General features: G+C 57.6%; 1 protein-coding gene across 2 annotated transcripts; it reads right to left on the reverse strand.

Moving 5' to 3' along the window:
* Nucleotides 1-394: 394 nt before the first annotated feature.
* C9H15orf39 (chromosome 9 C15orf39 homolog) lies at nt 395-9,197 on the reverse strand. Of its 2 annotated transcripts, none has more exons than XM_047795941.1 (3): nt 9,012-9,197; nt 2,322-5,144; nt 395-1,105 (listed from the first exon to the last, which is right to left on the reverse strand). In XM_047795941.1, the coding sequence occupies exons 2-3, from the start codon at nt 5,092-5,094 to the stop codon at nt 741-743; spliced, it is 3,138 nt and encodes a 1,045-aa protein (XP_047651897.1). In that variant the 5' UTR covers nt 5,095-5,144; nt 9,012-9,197; the 3' UTR covers nt 395-740. The 2 variants fall into 2 exon arrangements, with proteins under 2 accessions (XP_047651897.1, XP_047651898.1); XM_047795942.1 differs by having other exon boundaries at nt 977-1,105; nt 2,270-5,144.
* Nucleotides 9,198-16,751: the final 7,554 nt, after the last annotated feature.

The raw sequence follows: 16,751 nt of genomic DNA on the forward strand, positions 1-16,751 counted from the left end.
GCACAGGCTGGGGCCTCCCAGGGGTGAGAGCAGCAGGCCCAGGACAAGGACGCCAGCCCCGGGGCTGTACCCCTGCACCCCCTGTAGCAGGGTAGAGGTGGGGATGGCCCCCTGAGGGAGCTCCAGGCTGGGGGGTTGGGGGCCAGCTCCAGACGCTGGGGCTGAAGCCCTAGGTTTTCTGGGAGGTGACTCTAGAAAGTGTGAGTCATATACATACACGGTGCCACCCTAAGATAACCAAGTCCCATGACACATAGACTTTCTAGAGGAAACTTCTACACGCCTCCAGCCTCCTATTCCAAGCCCTGGCTGAGAGCTAAGCTCTTGTCCTGGGCAGGAAGCAGAGAGCAAACTGTGACGGCTGTGTGTCAGGCATCACCCCGCAACAACCTTGTGAGGTAGGCTGTGTTGTTCTATTTTACAAATGGGGAACTGAGGGCCCGGAGAGGAAGTGGCCCACCGGTTACACAGCAAGGAACACAGGAGCCAGGATTCAAGCCCAAGTCTGTCGGGCTCCAAAGCCCACACGGTTTCTCCCAAGAAATAGGAAGCAGTCCGTTCTGATAAAGGCCCTCAAGTGAAAAGTTCAGGGGCTCTCGGCACCACCTGGGGTGGGAGGTGAGGGCAGGGAGAGAGGAGAGAAACTGCGAGGCCATGTCCACTCCTGGCCCTCAGCAGCTGGGCTGACAGAGGGAGGTGGCCAATACTCCCAGATCTCCAAACAGCAGCAGTGACCACCACTACAGATGGTGGCTCTGGCCGCCCAGTAGCTGCGGGCGTGGCACAGTCCGGTCTGGTCCCGAGGGCTTGTGGCCCCAAGTGGGCAGTGCCAGGCCGTTGAGCCAGGCAGATTCCAGCAGGCTGCGGAAGCGTGCCCGCATGCTCGGGCCAGGTGGGCTGGTGCTGGCAGCAGGGGTGGGTGAGGTGCCCTGAGACCATCCCCCAGCAGCTGCCTCTGCTTTCTCTGGGCCAGGGGTTGGTGGCTTCCTCCCCGGCTTTTTGGCCTTGGGGGCAGGCGACTTCCAAGCCAGGGCAAGGCTCTCCGGCTCCTCTCTGGCTCTGGTGGGCTCTGAGGGCACAGATCTGGCCTCGGTGTCAAAGTCACCTGGAAAATGGAACGCACAGTCAGGCTGCAGACCCCCAACACCCTTAGCTCCCATCTCCTGGCCTCCAGGGCCATCTAGACCAGAGGCTCTACTGTCCCAGGTCAGGGTGGCCCTGGCAGGGTCACAGACATCGTGACCCTTCCCAGAACGTGCCTACAGGCCAAACTGCCAAGCCCCTCAAGCCAAAAGTGCGTGCTTCTCCCCAGGTGATGTCAGCATTCTATCTGACACTGGCACCCTCAGGAGAAGCTGTTTGGGTGCAAGGACAAGTGGAAAGGGGCTCAACAGGCCAGAAACCAATGGTCTGATCCAAAGACCCACAGAACAGGTGGGGAAGCTGAGGCGCAGAGGGGGCCCTGCCACACTAGAGTGCCATCGTCTAGTACCAGCCCTAGAACTGGAGCCAGAGGCAAAGCCCAGGCAGGACTGCTCCCTAAGAGCAGCGCCAGATGCAGACAATGCTCCAGATGCAAAAAGAGCACACTGGAGAACACCACGCATGGACCTCATTTGGCAGAGAAAAGTGAAACACAAAACGGTGCTCCAGCTTATGGGCAACACCTGGGAGGACTGGCAAACTGCAGGCCTAAAGGGCAAGGGTTCGGGAAGGGCGAATGGGGTGCTGGCTAAGTACAGAGCCACTCACTAAGATGGAAAAAGACTGGGGTGGGAAGTGAGCTCAGGGAAAAGCTCAGGAGTGAGGTGTGGGAGGGGTTAAGGGTCAGAGAGGCCGCAGGTATAGAAGCCCGGCATGCAGGCAGGTATCTGGGGCCTGAGCTCCAAGAGGGGAGGTGGGGCAGGACAGAAAAAGGGTCAAGGTTACCTCCAACAGAAAACAGGGCCTGGTAGGAGCCCCAGAAACACCAGAGGAGAAGCCTGCACCAGAGACGGAAAAAAGGCACAACAGAGGAGCATGGATAAGGGGGGAATCGGGGAGGGTGCTGCGCCAGAGAAGGCCAAGGTGCCCTGGGGACAGCAGCTGGCGGGTTCAGAGGCTTACAGAGGAGGCTGTGAGGGAGCTCATTGATGCTGGGAGTGAAAAGGGATGGGCGGGTCCGTGGAGCCTACAATGGAGGGCCAACCCACTCCCCAGGCAAGAGTTCTTTCCAGAGGCCCAGGAATCCCTCAGCCCCTGGCTGTGACCACTCACACAGCCCACACACCTGTCACTCGCTCACACAGCTCCGGTGGCTACTGGGGCCGCCCCATGCTCACCCAGCTGGCGGCGTACACAGTCCCGCCACTGCAAGCCCAGCAGGTCGGGGTAGATGTCAGGCAGCTGGCGCAGTGCCAGCAGCTTCAGCATGCGCGAGGTGCAGCCACGCAGGGCACGCTCCCGCAGGGCGCGCTCCTCCGACAGCGTGGTGGGCCGCAGCTCCACGCGATGCTCCTGCAGCACATGGTCCACAGAAGCGGGCGGCAGCCGCGGGAAGAGCCGCTCCTTCACCAGATGGATGGGCACAAAGATGGCCCCGGCCCGCACCACGTGGGGGAAAGGGCACTGCTGCGTGCACACGAAGCTCTGCAGCTGGGACAGCAGCTTGCCCAGCAGCCCCTGCACACCCTGGCAGTCCTGCCACGCCGCCTGGCCTGCAGGCCCAGACGTCTCAAGCCACTCGCGCAGCTTCTCCGGTGGGGAGTGGGCCACGGAGCCAGAGATGGCGTCACACAGGGACGCATGCAGTCCAGCAAACTGTTGCTCCTGGGCGTCTGCTGTGGTCGGAGAAGCGGGATCAGGGCCTGTAACTGGAGCAGGAGCAGGAACAGAAGCTGGAGTCAGAGCCGGTGCTGGTGCAGGGGACGGAGCCGGAGCAGGGGCTGAGGCAGGGGAGGCCACGGCTACAGCTGGAGGGCTGGGCAGTGCCAGGTTGAAGCAGGCCATGGGCAAGGGCTGGCTAAGAATCTTCAGTCCAGCAGGCACGGGTGTGTGAGGGGGTGCAGGCTGGGCAGGGGTAGGGGCTGAGGTGGGCACGGCTGGGACCACAGCTGGGACCATGGCTGCAGGCAAGGGTGCTGGACGGAGGATCTTGAATTTTCGGAACATGAAGGCCACGGAGCTGTGGAAGTTGGTCCTTGGTGTGGCCTCTGTGGCCACTGGTACCTGGGGCACCTCAGGGACCTCTGTGACCATCTTTTTCAGGCTCTGCAGATCTGAGACCGTGTCCCCCACATTGGGCACATCTGACACTGTGTTTCCCACGCCCGGCACATCCACGGCTGCGGTGGGCTTGACATGCCCTGCGGGACAAGGGACCTTGATAGGCAGAGCCTCTGCCGCAGCCTTCTTCACACTCAAGTCCAGTGCCACCTCCTCCTTAAGTGAGGAGTGCACCCTCGAGGGGGCTTCCTGGGCAGGCAGGGACCCCCTGCAGTCTCTGTCCTGGCTCTCACTAGGGGCTGGAGCAGGGTCAGGCTCAGCTGTGGCCTCGGGTGCCTGTGCATCCAGATAGTCACGGTAGGGGGCCAGGCTGAAGACATTGTCGATGATGGGCATGGGTGGAGAGCTGGGTGGCAGCGTGCCCTCGTTTGGCGGAAGAGATGGGCGCTCTTGGGCACAGGGTGGGAGTGCCGGTGGGGTGCGGGGAACTGGACTGTCTCCAATGACGATGGGTGCCCCAGGGTGCTCGTCGATCTGGGGCTGGACTGGCTCTTTCCTGCAGCTGGGCAGCCACATTTTCTCATCGGCCTCCTGCCCCGGCTTCTCTGCAGGCCTCGCAGGCTCTGAGCATGGCTGGCTGGCAGGTAGAGGCTGGCAGGCCCGCTGGAAGGCACCAGGCTGTGGCACAGGCTGCACACTGCTTTGGGAAGGCGGTGTCCCTCCAAGCCTTGGGGATACTCCATAGAGAGCAAGATCATCCCGGGGATAAGGAAAGCCCAGCGGTTGGGGAGCAAAGTCCAGTGGGCAGCGTGGGGCAAGAGGTGGCTCCAGCTTGAGGCCTGGAGAGGGGGCTGGGAGGGGGGCAGATGGGTAGGAATAAGTATCCAACCCCACTGGGGGCATATAGGGTGCCTGAGCTGCCTGCTGCCTCAGGTAGGGGCTGCTTAGCCCACCAGCCGGGTACCCGGCCATCTTGGGGGCTCCCAGCGGCTGTAGTGCAAGCACCGAGCCATAGCCGCCCTGCTTCTCTGGGTGGTGACAGGCTGTTGGGCAAGGCAGGGCCTGTGTGGGGTGGGGCAGTGGATAGTGGGTAGGCACTGCATCCTGGCAGGCTGGTCCCAGGGGTTGAGCCAGCTGGGTCCAAGGACTGGAAGGTCCCTCGGACAATGCCTGCTTGGGGTCCCCAGAGTAAGGGCCTGCATACTTGGAGGCCAGGAAGCCCGTGCTGTGGATGGTGCGATACTTCTCCAAGAATGCCTGGCATGGGGAGAAGCTCACTGTGGAGTCTTTGCCAGATGCCCCAGCAGACACCCCACGCAAGAAGGTGCCATCGAGGGACGGGCCCTTGCCAGGAGCTGGGGGCAGAGAACAAGATGGGTCAGCTGGGGGTAATAGGGATCCAGTCACCAGTGTCCAATCCACATCCAGTGGTCTCTTCGCTGCCCCCTCCCCCAAGCACGTGGAGAGCCCATAACACAGAGGGTTGCGGTAGACAGGCTTGGGTGCCGCCAATGGTGGGCCTGGGTAGGAATGAGCCTGCGGACTGAAGGGCAGGAGCTCCACGGGGCCAGAATCCTGTACTTTCTCGGAGCTTTCTGTGGGTGGGCGGTAGAGCAGGCAGCTGGTCAGCAGGTTGTCTGGCCGAAGTGGGGGTCCTGCCACGCTGGTAGGGTACAAGGGTGGGTACGGGGTCCAGGATGCCAACCGCTCAGACCCTGCCTTGGGTGGACCCCCCATGGGGCAGGAGAAGTAGGCACCCTTGTAGCTGCAGGGGTCCTGGTTACCAGAAGAGGGGGGCAGGCTGTGCCCGGGCCCAGAGTCTGCCTCTAGGCGGGGCAGCTTGCCATACATCACAGGCCCCAGGGTCCCCAGTGGCCGCTTCTCCGCCATCACTGTGAAGGCTTCAAGCCCTCCAGGGCCCCAACTACTCCACTGCTGACCTGGGAGAGAGAGGGAGAGAGGCAGGGGCTGTCAGAACAGGCTACAAGCAAGCAACACAGGGCTGCTGCTCCCGCTGGCTCATTGCTGCGCCTGAGAACTTTGCACTCAGTAGATGCTCAATAAAGACTGTATGGATGGATGAATGCAAGAATGTGCCAACTTTATTTTTCAGGTGTGGAACCCTTTTTTTTTTTTTGGTCTTTTTGCCATTTCTAGGGCTGCTCCCATGGCATATGAAGGTTCCCAGGCTAGGGGTCCAATTCGAGCTATAGCCGCCGAACTACACCAGAGCCACAGCAATGCAGGATCCAAGCCGTGCCTGCAACCTACACCACAGCTCACGGCAACATTGGATCCTCAACCCACTGAGCAAGGCCAGGGATCGAACCCGCAACCTCATGGTTCCTAGTTGGATTCGTTAACCACTGAGCCATGACAGGAACTCCTCGGAACACTTCTTTTTAATGAATTCTCATACAACAGCTCTAACATATACCCACTGTCACTCCAGGAGCCCCTTCTGTTCAGCATGACTCCCAAGACCCCTTTCTTGGGGTTTCGGACTTTGGAGAGCTCAGTCTGAGAATCATTTCACTTGACTCCTCCTCCTGCTCCCACCCCATCCCCTCATCATGTATAAATGAGTAGATCCACTCATTCCAAAGTCATTGACGACAAAGATGGGACAAGAGGTAGGCTCCCACTACAAGCTCTTATTCTAAGATGCCATAGTGGTCTCAAGATGCCCACAGCAGCTGAAATGTGGAATTGGGCATTGTCTACAAATTCATATTTCCTCTGATACTCTAGATCTCACTTTCTGACCTGCCAGTCTTTTTTGTTTGTCTTTTTCTTTTTACGGCCATACCCATGACACACGGAAGTTTCCAGACTAGGGGTCTAATGGGAGCCATAGCCATGGCAGCGCCAGATCCAAGTGACATCTACGACCTACACCGCAGCTTGCAGCAATGCCAGATCCTGAACTCACTAAGGCCAGGGATCGAATCTGCATCCTCATGGACACTATGTTGGGTTCTTAACCTGCTGAGCCACAACAGGAACCCCTAACCTGCCAGTCTCATCAAAAGCCAGAACCAGGGCTGGAAACCAGGTCCCTAGGCCCACAAGGACACACATACTGGGTTTAGTTTTAGAGGGCGGTCCCCCAGGAGAGTTGGCCCAGAGCAACCCTTCCTACAGGCTCTACCCTACCCACCGCCAGCAGGAAAGCAAAGGCTGTCCGGCAGGTGGTGCTGTGGCACCAACAGGAAGCTGCCGTGTGTGCAGGGCAGGGGAGAGCCTGTGTCCATCCCGGCCTCTAAGCTGCGGCTATTCCAAGGCACATGAGGGCAGCAAAGAACCATGGAGCAGGCAGGGAGGTAGGAGGATGTAAAAGTCCAGGGCAGGGAGCTTCCAAGGGTCACAAAGTGCTAGCTGGCAACGACCCCCATTGTACTGATGGGAAAACTTTGTGCCAGAGAAAGACTAAGGTCCTCAAGCAAGGCCAGGCAAGGACTGGGACCCCGGGCCAGAGAGGTCAAGTGTGGGTTTCCTCAAGGCAGCCAGTGCCCCAGGAGGGGTCATCTGAGGCCAGTCTACTATGGTCACATTGACCTGCTTCTACCTCCCCAATGCCCTGTTCCCCGAAACCCTCAGGTGGCTTAAGAAAGGATGAAACAATTCAATCTGGCTATGATTAGGCCATGGGCCAGGTGTCACAGGTTTCTCTCACAAATCCGCCAAGACCAGCCCCCTCTCTCAGCCCTCTCCTTCCTTCAGCCTGGTGGCTAATGACAACTACAGGTTCAGAGTTAGACTGGCACATTTGGGGGGATGGGAAAAGCCGAAGGTAGTATAGAGGCAATGCCCACCCTCAACCCAGCCTCAGTGCACCAAGGAAGCCAGGCAGCACTCTCCGAAAAAAAGATGGTTCATCTCCTGGCCAGAATCCTTCAACACCTCAGACAGCCTGGAGAAGCGGATGCTTCAGAGAAGACAGAGAAGGACATTAGGGCAACAATACTGATAGCAGTGCCCTATGACAAGGTTCTGCAGCCAAAGGGAACCCCCCCCCCTCCCCTGCCTCACGCTGCACAGCAACTTTGCAGAGGTTGTATGGTTTTGGAGGTGCTGAGCCCCCCTGCCCTTGGGGGCCTCTGGATTAATTAAGTGCTGGCTCTAGTCTCACCTCCTCTGCATACTCCTTGGGGCCTGCTCCACACCCACCCCCTTCTCTTCTGGGCTCTGCCCATTGCGTGCCCTTTGCCCGGGAGACTTCCTGAGACACCCCCTTGGGACCCAATCAATAAAGGTGAGGCCATTTGGGACCCTCGAGAGTCTTTGGAGGAGAGACAGGGGCTCTGGGGAGACAGGAGAGGACTATGAAGGGTATGGAGGTAACACTACCTCCTGCCAGTAGGGGATGGAGAGCCCAGTATATATGCCCTCAAGCAAGGCCCCTCCAGGTTCAAGAAGGTAGCCAAAATGTAGGGGTCTCCTTCCCTGACACTGATGCATACACAAAAAGGCAAGCAATTGTTTGGGGAAGGGCAGGACCCCAGGGATCAGGGGTCACATCACCCTTTGGGCCACTGAGCTACTTGCTGGTTGAGGTTAGAGCTGGTCTGGGAGGACCAACCTCTGGCAGGGTCCAGAAAACCCCACCAACGCTGTGCCATCCCTGCCCTAAGCAGCAGGGGGAGTAAACAGTTCTGTGGCCCCATTGCCTCTTCCACCTTTTAAGGGGTCTCCGGGAGGACATCGGGCAAAACCAGGAAGAAGAGAGGGATCTTGCCCAGCTGTGGCCAGCGCCTGGACTCTCTTAGCAGGCTGAACTAGGCCCCCTTTCCATGTTCTTACACCTCCCCGCAGCTGAGGCTCTGGGCCCTGCCACCGCTCCAACCGTACCTTGGGGCAGCTCAGGCTCCAGGGGAGGGGGAAGGGTCGTGGGATGGGCTCCAGCCCCTTTCCTCTACCTGCCTGGCCCATAACTCTGTGCCTGGGGCCCTCAGCTGACCTGGCTTTGGGGCTACCGCTGCACCCGACCCCGCCAGCTTCCGGGTGTCCTCATGCCCTGCCTGGCGGCGCTGGGGCGCACGTGCACCCCAGGAGGACGACACACAGGCCTCCGCCACCCATGCAAACCCGTGCCTGCAAGTACGTGCCTGACCCATATCTGCACAAACGGCCCGCCAGAACTGCGTTCTCCCCTCACTCGGGCCCCCGCACACGTGTGCACGCAGGCAGGACAGCGCACCGGGCCCCATGGACCGACACCCAAAGACTGGTGAGAGGATCGGGGCAGGGGGGCGGCCTGGCTGCAGAGACCGGGCAGCCACCGCCTCGGGGCGATCTCGCCAGCCTGGGCTGCGGCCAGAGAGTGAGTCAAGCCGTAGCGAGGAAACCGCAGGGCCGTCGCGTCCCAGCAGGGCGCGTCCAGAGCCCCGCGGAGCCTTAGCGCCTGCGGCCCCCCAGGCCAGCCCCCCGCCGGCCTCTCCTCTCCGCCCGGGTAGTCCACGTGAGCCGGGCCCCGCAGGAGGCCCGGGGGCTCGGCCTGAGCTTCACTTAGCCAGCCCCGCACTAGATCAGGCGCCAGGGCCCCGCCGGAGCTCCACGACGCTACCTGCCCCAGGGGCCTCGAACTCCGGGGAAAGTCGGAGCAGCGGCGCGACCCCTGCCCGGCAGCGCTCCCGCCGAGGGTCCGAGGCCGCCGGGAGCCACGCCACTTCGGCCCAGGCCCAGCGCGCTCCATCCCCGGGCCGGCCGGTAGGGGCGCCCTGGGGCAGCGCCACCCGCCCCTTCCCCACGCGCCGCCCGCAAACTCGGCCCAAGTTTCCGCGCCCGCCGAGTGGGCGAGCTCCTACCTGCACAGCACTGGGCTTCCCGCTGCTGCTGCCTGGGACCGCGGCCGCATTCTCCAGCGCCAGCGAGGCAGAGGGTCCTTGTCCAGCTCGGCCCTGCGCGGGAAGTCGCGGCGAGCACCGAGCCCGGAGCCACCCTCCGCGCTGCCGTTCGCGCCGCCGCCGGGCGCCGTCTGCGGTCCCGGGCGGGGCGGGCTGGGGGCGGGGCGGGGGCGGGGCGGCCCGCGCGGTGGGGGCAGAGCCCGGCCGCGCCTCTGGGAGCCTGCGCTCCCCCGGGCCCTGGGGGTGTGTAGGGCCTGCGTCGGCCAGCCCTCCGAGGCCCCGGCCGCGGGCGCTATGCACTGTCTGAACCCAGCACACTCCGAGAACCATCGCCCCACGCGCCCGTCACACGTCTTCATTCAGTCACTCAGATCATTCATTCATCGCCACTTTTCTAGCTCTGTGACCTTGTGCCCGCCGCTTGACCTCGTTGAGCTTCAGTTTCCTTATTTTAGTCAAACTGGGATTATCTCATTGTGTCCTAAGATTTAGAAGAGGTTATATTAAAATAACTGGCTCTCAGAGTTCCCGACCCGTCTCAGCAGGTAACGAACCCGACTAGGATCCCTGAAGGTGCGGCTTCAATTCCCGGCCTCACTCAGTGGGTTAAGGATCTGGTGTTGCCTTGAGCTGTGGTGTAGGTCGCAGAATCTGCTTGGATCTGGCGTTGCTGTGGCTGTGGCGTGGGCCTGTAGCCGTAGCTCCTGCTCCCATTTGACCCCTAGCCTGGGAACCTCCATATGCCACCAGTGCGGCCCTAAAATAGCTAAAATATCTGGCTCTCTTGGCCAGCACAGTTGCATTAGGGAGCCGGAGAAGGTCTCCTTAGTCTGTTCCCTCACCGCAATACAGCAAAGAGGGCAAATTCCAGAAAAATATCTCAAAACTTGTTAGGGCACCATACCTGATGAGGAGGGGGTGATTTCCCCATCCCTGAAGTGAGCCAGGAAGGAGGATGCTGGAAGTTTTGCCAAGTGGCCTCAGTGGGTATCTCTGAACATTTTTGACAAATCTCCCTCAGTAAGACTGGACTAAGCTCCATGTAGCCACATAGGTGGGTTGGGTTGAGCACTCCCAGGCAGGAACCAAGAGAGGGGCTGGAGGGATGGAAGAGCTGTCTCCATTTGCCTTCTCCAGGCCATCTCGGTGGCCATCACCGAGAAGCTGCTGGGTGCTGTTACCTTCTCTGAAAAACGTAGTTCCTTGCATTTCTTGGGCTGCCCAAGGACTGGGGGCAGGCGTATGCAGTGAAGGAGGAAAGGAACAGGTGGACATGCCAAAGGTCAGAACAAGTTCACGGAGCAAAACCACCCAGGCCATCTGCTCAGATCCCAAAGGTCAGGGCCACCTGAGTCAGAGGGCAGAGCAGGCCTGAGGCTGCAGGTTCCAAGAATAAGGAAGCATCTAGAGCTGCTGGAGCTGAGCAGGAGGGGCTGGGCGCTGCGGAGAGGAAGAGGAAGCGAAGGTCACCTGGGGCAGCAGAGAGGGTATTAATTAGTTGAGATGTGAAGGGCCCTTAGAAATTGAGTTTGGAGAAGGAGCTGGGGAGCAGAGACTCAGAGAAAACTGAGGCTTTCCCAAAGTCACATAGCAGGCTGGGATCAAGAAAATGCATCTGTAAGCTGATGACTTGGAGTCATGGCCAAGCTTCAGCTCACAGGCTGTTCTTCCTCACTCTTTTTTTTTTTGTCTTTTTGTCTTTTTATCTTTTCTAGGGCCTCACCCATGGCATATGAAGATTCCAAGTCTAGGGGTCTAATTGGAGCTGAAGCTGCTGGCCTAAGCCAGAGACACAGCAATGTGGGATCCGAGCTGCATCATAGCTCACAGCAATGCCTGATCCTTAACCCACTGAGCAAGGCCAGGGATCGAACCTGCAACCTCATGGTTCCTAGTCAGATTTATTAACCACTGAGCCACAACGGGAACTCCAGTTCTTTCTCACACTTGCTCCTCACTAACACTGCCCTCCCCTCCAAGACACCCATTCCCTGGCCTCCACCCTGGTACCGGGGATGGGGAGGGAAGAGGGCAGTGTTCTCTATTTAGGGTCTGGGAGTCTTAGGTTGTGCGACCAGCTGGCCGGTGTTCTCTCCAATTTCTCTGAGTCTGAGTGGGGCCCACCCAGGCCAAAATGAGCCTGGTGAGGCCCAAGGAGGGGCAGTTAAGAATCTGTGGACCCAAAGTTCCCATTGCGGTGCTGCGGAAATGAATCCATCTAGGAACCACATGGTTTCGGGTTCAATCTCTGGCCTTGCTCAATGGGCTTAGTTTCTAGTATAGGTCGCAGAAGAGGCTCGGATCTGGCGTTGCTGTGGCTGTGATGTAGGCCAGCAGGTATAGCTCCAATTAGACCCTTAGCCTGGGAACCTCCATATGCCATGGGTGCGGCCCTAAAAAGCAAAAAAAAAAAATCTGTGGACCCACTGAGTCTTAATTCGGGGACTCTTCACAAAGACGGCACCTCCCTTGTCCATTTCTTTTCGGAATCAGCATCTTGTGCATTCATTTTTGGCATCACTTAAACACCTTAGACTACAAAACACAAGTCACAGGGCAGGGGACTTGGGAACCTCTTTGTAACCTTCTGAGCCTCCATCTCCTTATCTGCAAAATGGGAACCATGAACCCAGGTTAGTGTCCAACAAAGCCAGCATGGGACATTATTTATAAACTGTAAAAAGCTCCTAGCGTCAGTTGATTGTGAGCTCCTGAAGGCTGTGACCCTGCCGTCTTCTCTTCCCCAAGGGTCATGTGCAGAGCCTATAGAGAGAGGTGCCTACAAGCCTTTGTTGGATGAAGAAAGGTACCCTATACGAGGTGGCTGCAAAGAACAGCGTGAGCAAAAGCAGAGCAGGGATCGGTCTGTGCTTAAATGGGCTTCCTGGGTAGTGTTAACACTGAGCAGTAGCATAGAGAAACCTGGAAGGCAGCCTTCACACCTAAGCTGTTGCCGAGACACACGAGGGCTGCACAGGTCTGGGGGCAGATTGTCCTCCTCTACCCGACCCCAGACACGGCTCCGAGGACAGTGAGGTAAAAGGTCAGCTCCCTGAACTTCAGCTTGTTAGTTATTAATAACAATGTCTTGGCATTCCCATGGTGGTGCAGTGGTTAATGAATCCGACTAAAAACCATGAGGTTGCAGGTTCGATTCCTGGTCTTGCTCAGTGGGTTAAGGATCTGGCATTGCTGTGAGCTGTGCTGTAGGTCGCAGACATGGCTTGGATCTGGTGTTGCTGTGGCTCTGGCGTTGGCCAGTGGCTACAGCTCTGATTAGACCCCTAGCCTGGGAACCTCCATATGCTGCGGGATGGCCCAAGAAAAAGGCAAAAAGACAAAAAAAAAGAAAGAAAAAAAATCTCTGTTTCTAATGAGGCCACACCCTGCTATTTACAAATCTCTTTGCTTCCTCTGAGGAGCTTCTGCTCACCCCAGAGAGGGACCCCATGGTGCTGGCAGCCATCCTATAGGCGGAGAAACAGCGAAGTGTGGCACCTTTCCCCAAGACATGCAACAGAGCTCTCCCCAATACTCTCCAATCTAGCTAAAGACATTGCCTCCTCCAGGGAGCCCCGCCAAATTGCTAGTGCGGCAATCCCTCATCCCTCCTTCCACCGACTCAGCAGAGGAGCATCTCAGTGTTGGTGGATGGGCAAGGCAGGAAGGCAAGAAGCTCCTGCTTGAACACCCCCTGTGCCATCTGTCACTCGATAGACATGACCTTGCTTACATTTTACAACAACCATGAGGCAGGAGTTTGAAAAACCGGCAAAATGAGGTGTGACTTTCTGAGCTGTGTGACCACTCAGTTTGCTCATCCGTCAAATGGGCATGATTAGAACATGTCACGGGGCTTGTGCAGATTCAGCCAGTTCACAGCTTGTGTTGTAGTAAGTCCTTAACCCGTGGTAGCTCTGGAGGAGGAGGGGGAAGTGGCCTGCCCACATAGCCAAGAAATGGAGGAACTGGGACTCTCCCTGCCAGGACTGTGTGACCCCCCTGCCCCAAACCCTTTGGAGAGATGGCTCAGGCACAGCTGGTGGTCAGGAATCCTGCCACCCAAGAGCCCAAGGGGTGAGCTGTACCAGTGGCTTTCAGCCTGTGCTGGGGACATCCTAGGGGGTCTGGGTTAGACAGGGCCTGGGTGGGGCAGGGTCATGGGATCTGTTCAGGGTCATGGGATCTGTTCAGGGTCATGGGATCTGTTCAGGGTGTGGTGAACAGCTTCCCAAAGGGGTCTGGTAAACCAGAGTTTCCTTCTGCAACGGGAGGGAGGGGAGAGGGCAGTAACCTGCTACTCTGCCTGGGTGAGCAGGGAGTGAGGAGCCCCCCAAACTCTGGAGGAGCTCTACCCCACCTCCAGAGGAAATCAGAGTCTCTCAGGGGGGATCCCAAAGAAATGGGGAAGGCCTTTCACTAGGCCCCTCTGGAAGACTGTGCCTGCCAGGCTTCTGGCTGGAAAAAAAACCCTCACACAGTCTGGGGAGCTTACTGCAGGGGTGGGGGGGACTCTGATAAATTAACAGCCAGGGTGGATTGACTGTCCTTCTACCAAATTTTGAGGACCCCCGGACTTCATGCCTGCAGTGAGGGGAGCCTGGCACTGCTTCCCTGTGCAGTGAGAGAGACAGATGTAGGATCGACCCTGGCACTCCGGGGTGATATGCACTTGTGTGGGGATGGGGCTGCTGTGGCCTGAGAGAGGCCTGAGGAATAGGGTACTGGGCCTTGAGTCGGGGAAGGGTCCCCAGTTCTCCATTGTGCCAGAGCCCAGCCACTGTAGGCAAGGTGAGGGTTTGGCTGTGTGCTGGAAGAAACAGGGAAACAGTTTCTCCCTAACTCCAGAGGTCTTTCTTTTCTTTTTGTTTTGTTTTGTTTGCTTTTTTTTTTTTTTTTAAGGGCTGCACCTTTGGCATATGGAGGTTCCCAGGCTAGGGGTCCAATCGGAGCCATAGCTGCCCTCCTACACCACAGCCACAGCAACATCGGATCCGAGCTGAGTCTGCGACCCACACCAGAGCTCACTGCAACACCGGATCCTTAACCCACTGAGCAAGGCCAGGAATTGAACCTGCAACCTCATGGTACCTAGTCAGATTCGTTTCCACTGCTACAGGAACTCCTCTTTTCTTTTCTTTTTTTGCTTTTCAGGGCCAACCTGCATCTGCATGGATGCTAGTCAGATTCGTTTCTGCTAAGCCATGAGGGGAACTCCTGTCCAGCTTTTTCTTTGTCAACTCCTGTTGGCCTTCAAAGCTCAGCTCAGACTCCTTCCTCCAGGAAGCCTTCCAAAACTCCAAAGAGGCTGGATTTGGTCACCTCTTGTAAGGTCTCATAGTATTGTGAACTAATCTCCATGCTAGCCACTAAATTGCCTGGTTACAAGCCTGGCTCCCCTACCAGCGTGGGAGTGAAGAGTTCATGGCAAAGGGGGACCCTGCCCATCTGAAAGGGAGGAAGGGCAGAAAAACCTTCCCAGGCCCAAAAGTGAGAGCCTAAGAGGAGCCTCTGCTGCGAAAAACTCCACTAAAGCCCTTGCACACCCCCTCTGAGCCCCTCAGGAACTGTGATCGAGAACCTGAGACCAGCAGCAGCCTGCTATCGGCCACCATGGCAACATGGGGAAACTGAGGCCCAGAGAGGGGCAGCCATGTGCTCAGGGTCTGGGGCAGGCAGGCCTAGAACCAAAGTCTCCTGAAGGCCTGTCCAGGATGAATAGCAGCAGCTTTTTTTTCTTTTCTTTCTTTCTTTTTTTTTTTTTTGGTTTTTAGGACCACACTTGTGGCATATGGAGGTTCCCAGGCTAGGGGTCAGAGCAGAGCTGTAGCTGCTGGCCTACACCACAGCCACGGCAACACCAGATCCAAGCTGCATCTGTGATCTACAACACAGTTCACAGCAAGGCTGGATCCCCAACCCACTGAGCAGGGCTGGGGATCGAACCTTCATCCTCATGGATACTAGTCGGATTCATTTCTGCTGCGTCACAATAGGAACTCCAGCTTCCTTCTTTTTGCGACATTGTCTCTCCCTCCATATCCCAGCCCCAGACCTGGGAGGGAGGAACACCTGGCTGAGCTCCACCTGCATGCCTCGTGCTGCCCGCAGCCCCCTCCTCGGAGGCCTCCAGGCTGGGGTGAGGGGGAGAGCCCCTGAGAGAAGGGGGGAAGCTGATGCATTTCCCCCTCGGTGTTGCAGGAGACTGCTCCCCCCATCCCAAGCCTGGACTCCTGCCAGGCTCCCTAATCACCTCCTTTCCTTTCCCATCCAGAGCCTCTCTCTGGGGAGCCCCTCCTCCAGCCTCTGTGTCCTGGGCAGAACAGCACAGCTCTTTCCAGGATGGTGGCTGGGGTCTAGGAGGTCTGTACCCACAACCCTGACTCCTGCCCAATGCCCGCCTTGCTTTGGTCAGGCTTTGGCCTCCATAGGGAATTCCCTTCCTCCAGCTCCCCAGTTCATAAGTCTTGGAAAGCTGCCAAACCCAGCACCTCTTTGGCCCTGCCTGGATCCCCTTCCCCAGTCCCAGTGCACCCTCCTTTCCTACTGTGGGCAGGCCGGGTAGACTGTCCATTGAAGCTTTCCCAAGACCCACTAGGGATGCTGCCCCCTCGTTGGTGGCCTGCTGGGGTTTCCATCACTTAGGGCTGGTTACCAGGCAACTGCGGCCAAGGGCTCGTCCCTGGCTTTGACTTCAGCCTGGCACAGCCACTGTTGCTGGTGGGGGAGGCATGCAGTCAGGCCAGCTGAGGCCAGGGTCACTGTCCGGAGGCCTCATGTGCCTGGGAGGGTTGGGGCTGGGGCCTCAGATCTGCAACCTCAGAAACCCCTATGATTTTCTCAGCTTAGACTCACAGCCCTGCACCAGGAAAGGGGTCTCCAGGGGTCTCCATTTCTACACAAATGGCCACACTCAGAGTCCTCAGGTTTCCAGGGGGTTGAGGGGAGGCTGAGTGGGAGCAGAGCGGGGCACCTTTTTTTTTCCTCTTTAGGGGCTGGGGGTGCAGCCTGTGGCCTCATTGACCACTCACCCCACCCTGTGGCCTGAGGTGGGGACATGAAGAGTCTGATTTCCCAGGTTATAGGGCCTTGGGCTTTGGGTCTCAATCCTGCTCGGCCTCCCAGTGGTTGTGTGTTGATTGCCTGGCTGAGCCTCATCTGTACGATAACCCCTGTCTCCTTAGGAAGTGCACAGCTTATAAAATGCTGTGTTGTGCCTGGCACATCGCCCCCTCTTCATACCTGCTCCTTAGCTTCCTCCAGACCCTGCCACATACTCAGCCACAAACTTCCCTCATTGCAAGGCGGCAAGTATTACAGATGCTGACAGCCCACACAGAGGTCACTCAGCACTGCCAGGTGACCCAGGAACATGCCATCTTCATGTCCAAGTATAGCCTTGTGCCCTGGCCCTGCCCCTTGCTCCCCCATTCCTGATGACTAGATTTTTTTAAATTTAAGTCATATAAGGGTGTTCCTGGGAACCTCCATATGCTGTGGGTGAGGCCCTAAAAAAGCAAAAAAAACAAAAAACAAAAAAAGAAAAAAAAAGTCATATTGGCTTTACTGTGTATAGGCACTGTTTTAAAAGCTTTATAAATATTAATGTGATTAACATTTAATCCACTTAATGGATTAACATTTAATCCATTCAGTGGATTAAGTCACTTAATTCACTTATTCTATGAATCCATTTAATGG

The sequence above is a fragment of the Phacochoerus africanus genome, chromosome 9 (assembly GCF_016906955.1).
Source record: "Phacochoerus africanus isolate WHEZ1 chromosome 9, ROS_Pafr_v1, whole genome shotgun sequence".
NCBI classification, from domain to species: domain Eukaryota; kingdom Metazoa; phylum Chordata; class Mammalia; order Artiodactyla; family Suidae; genus Phacochoerus; species Phacochoerus africanus.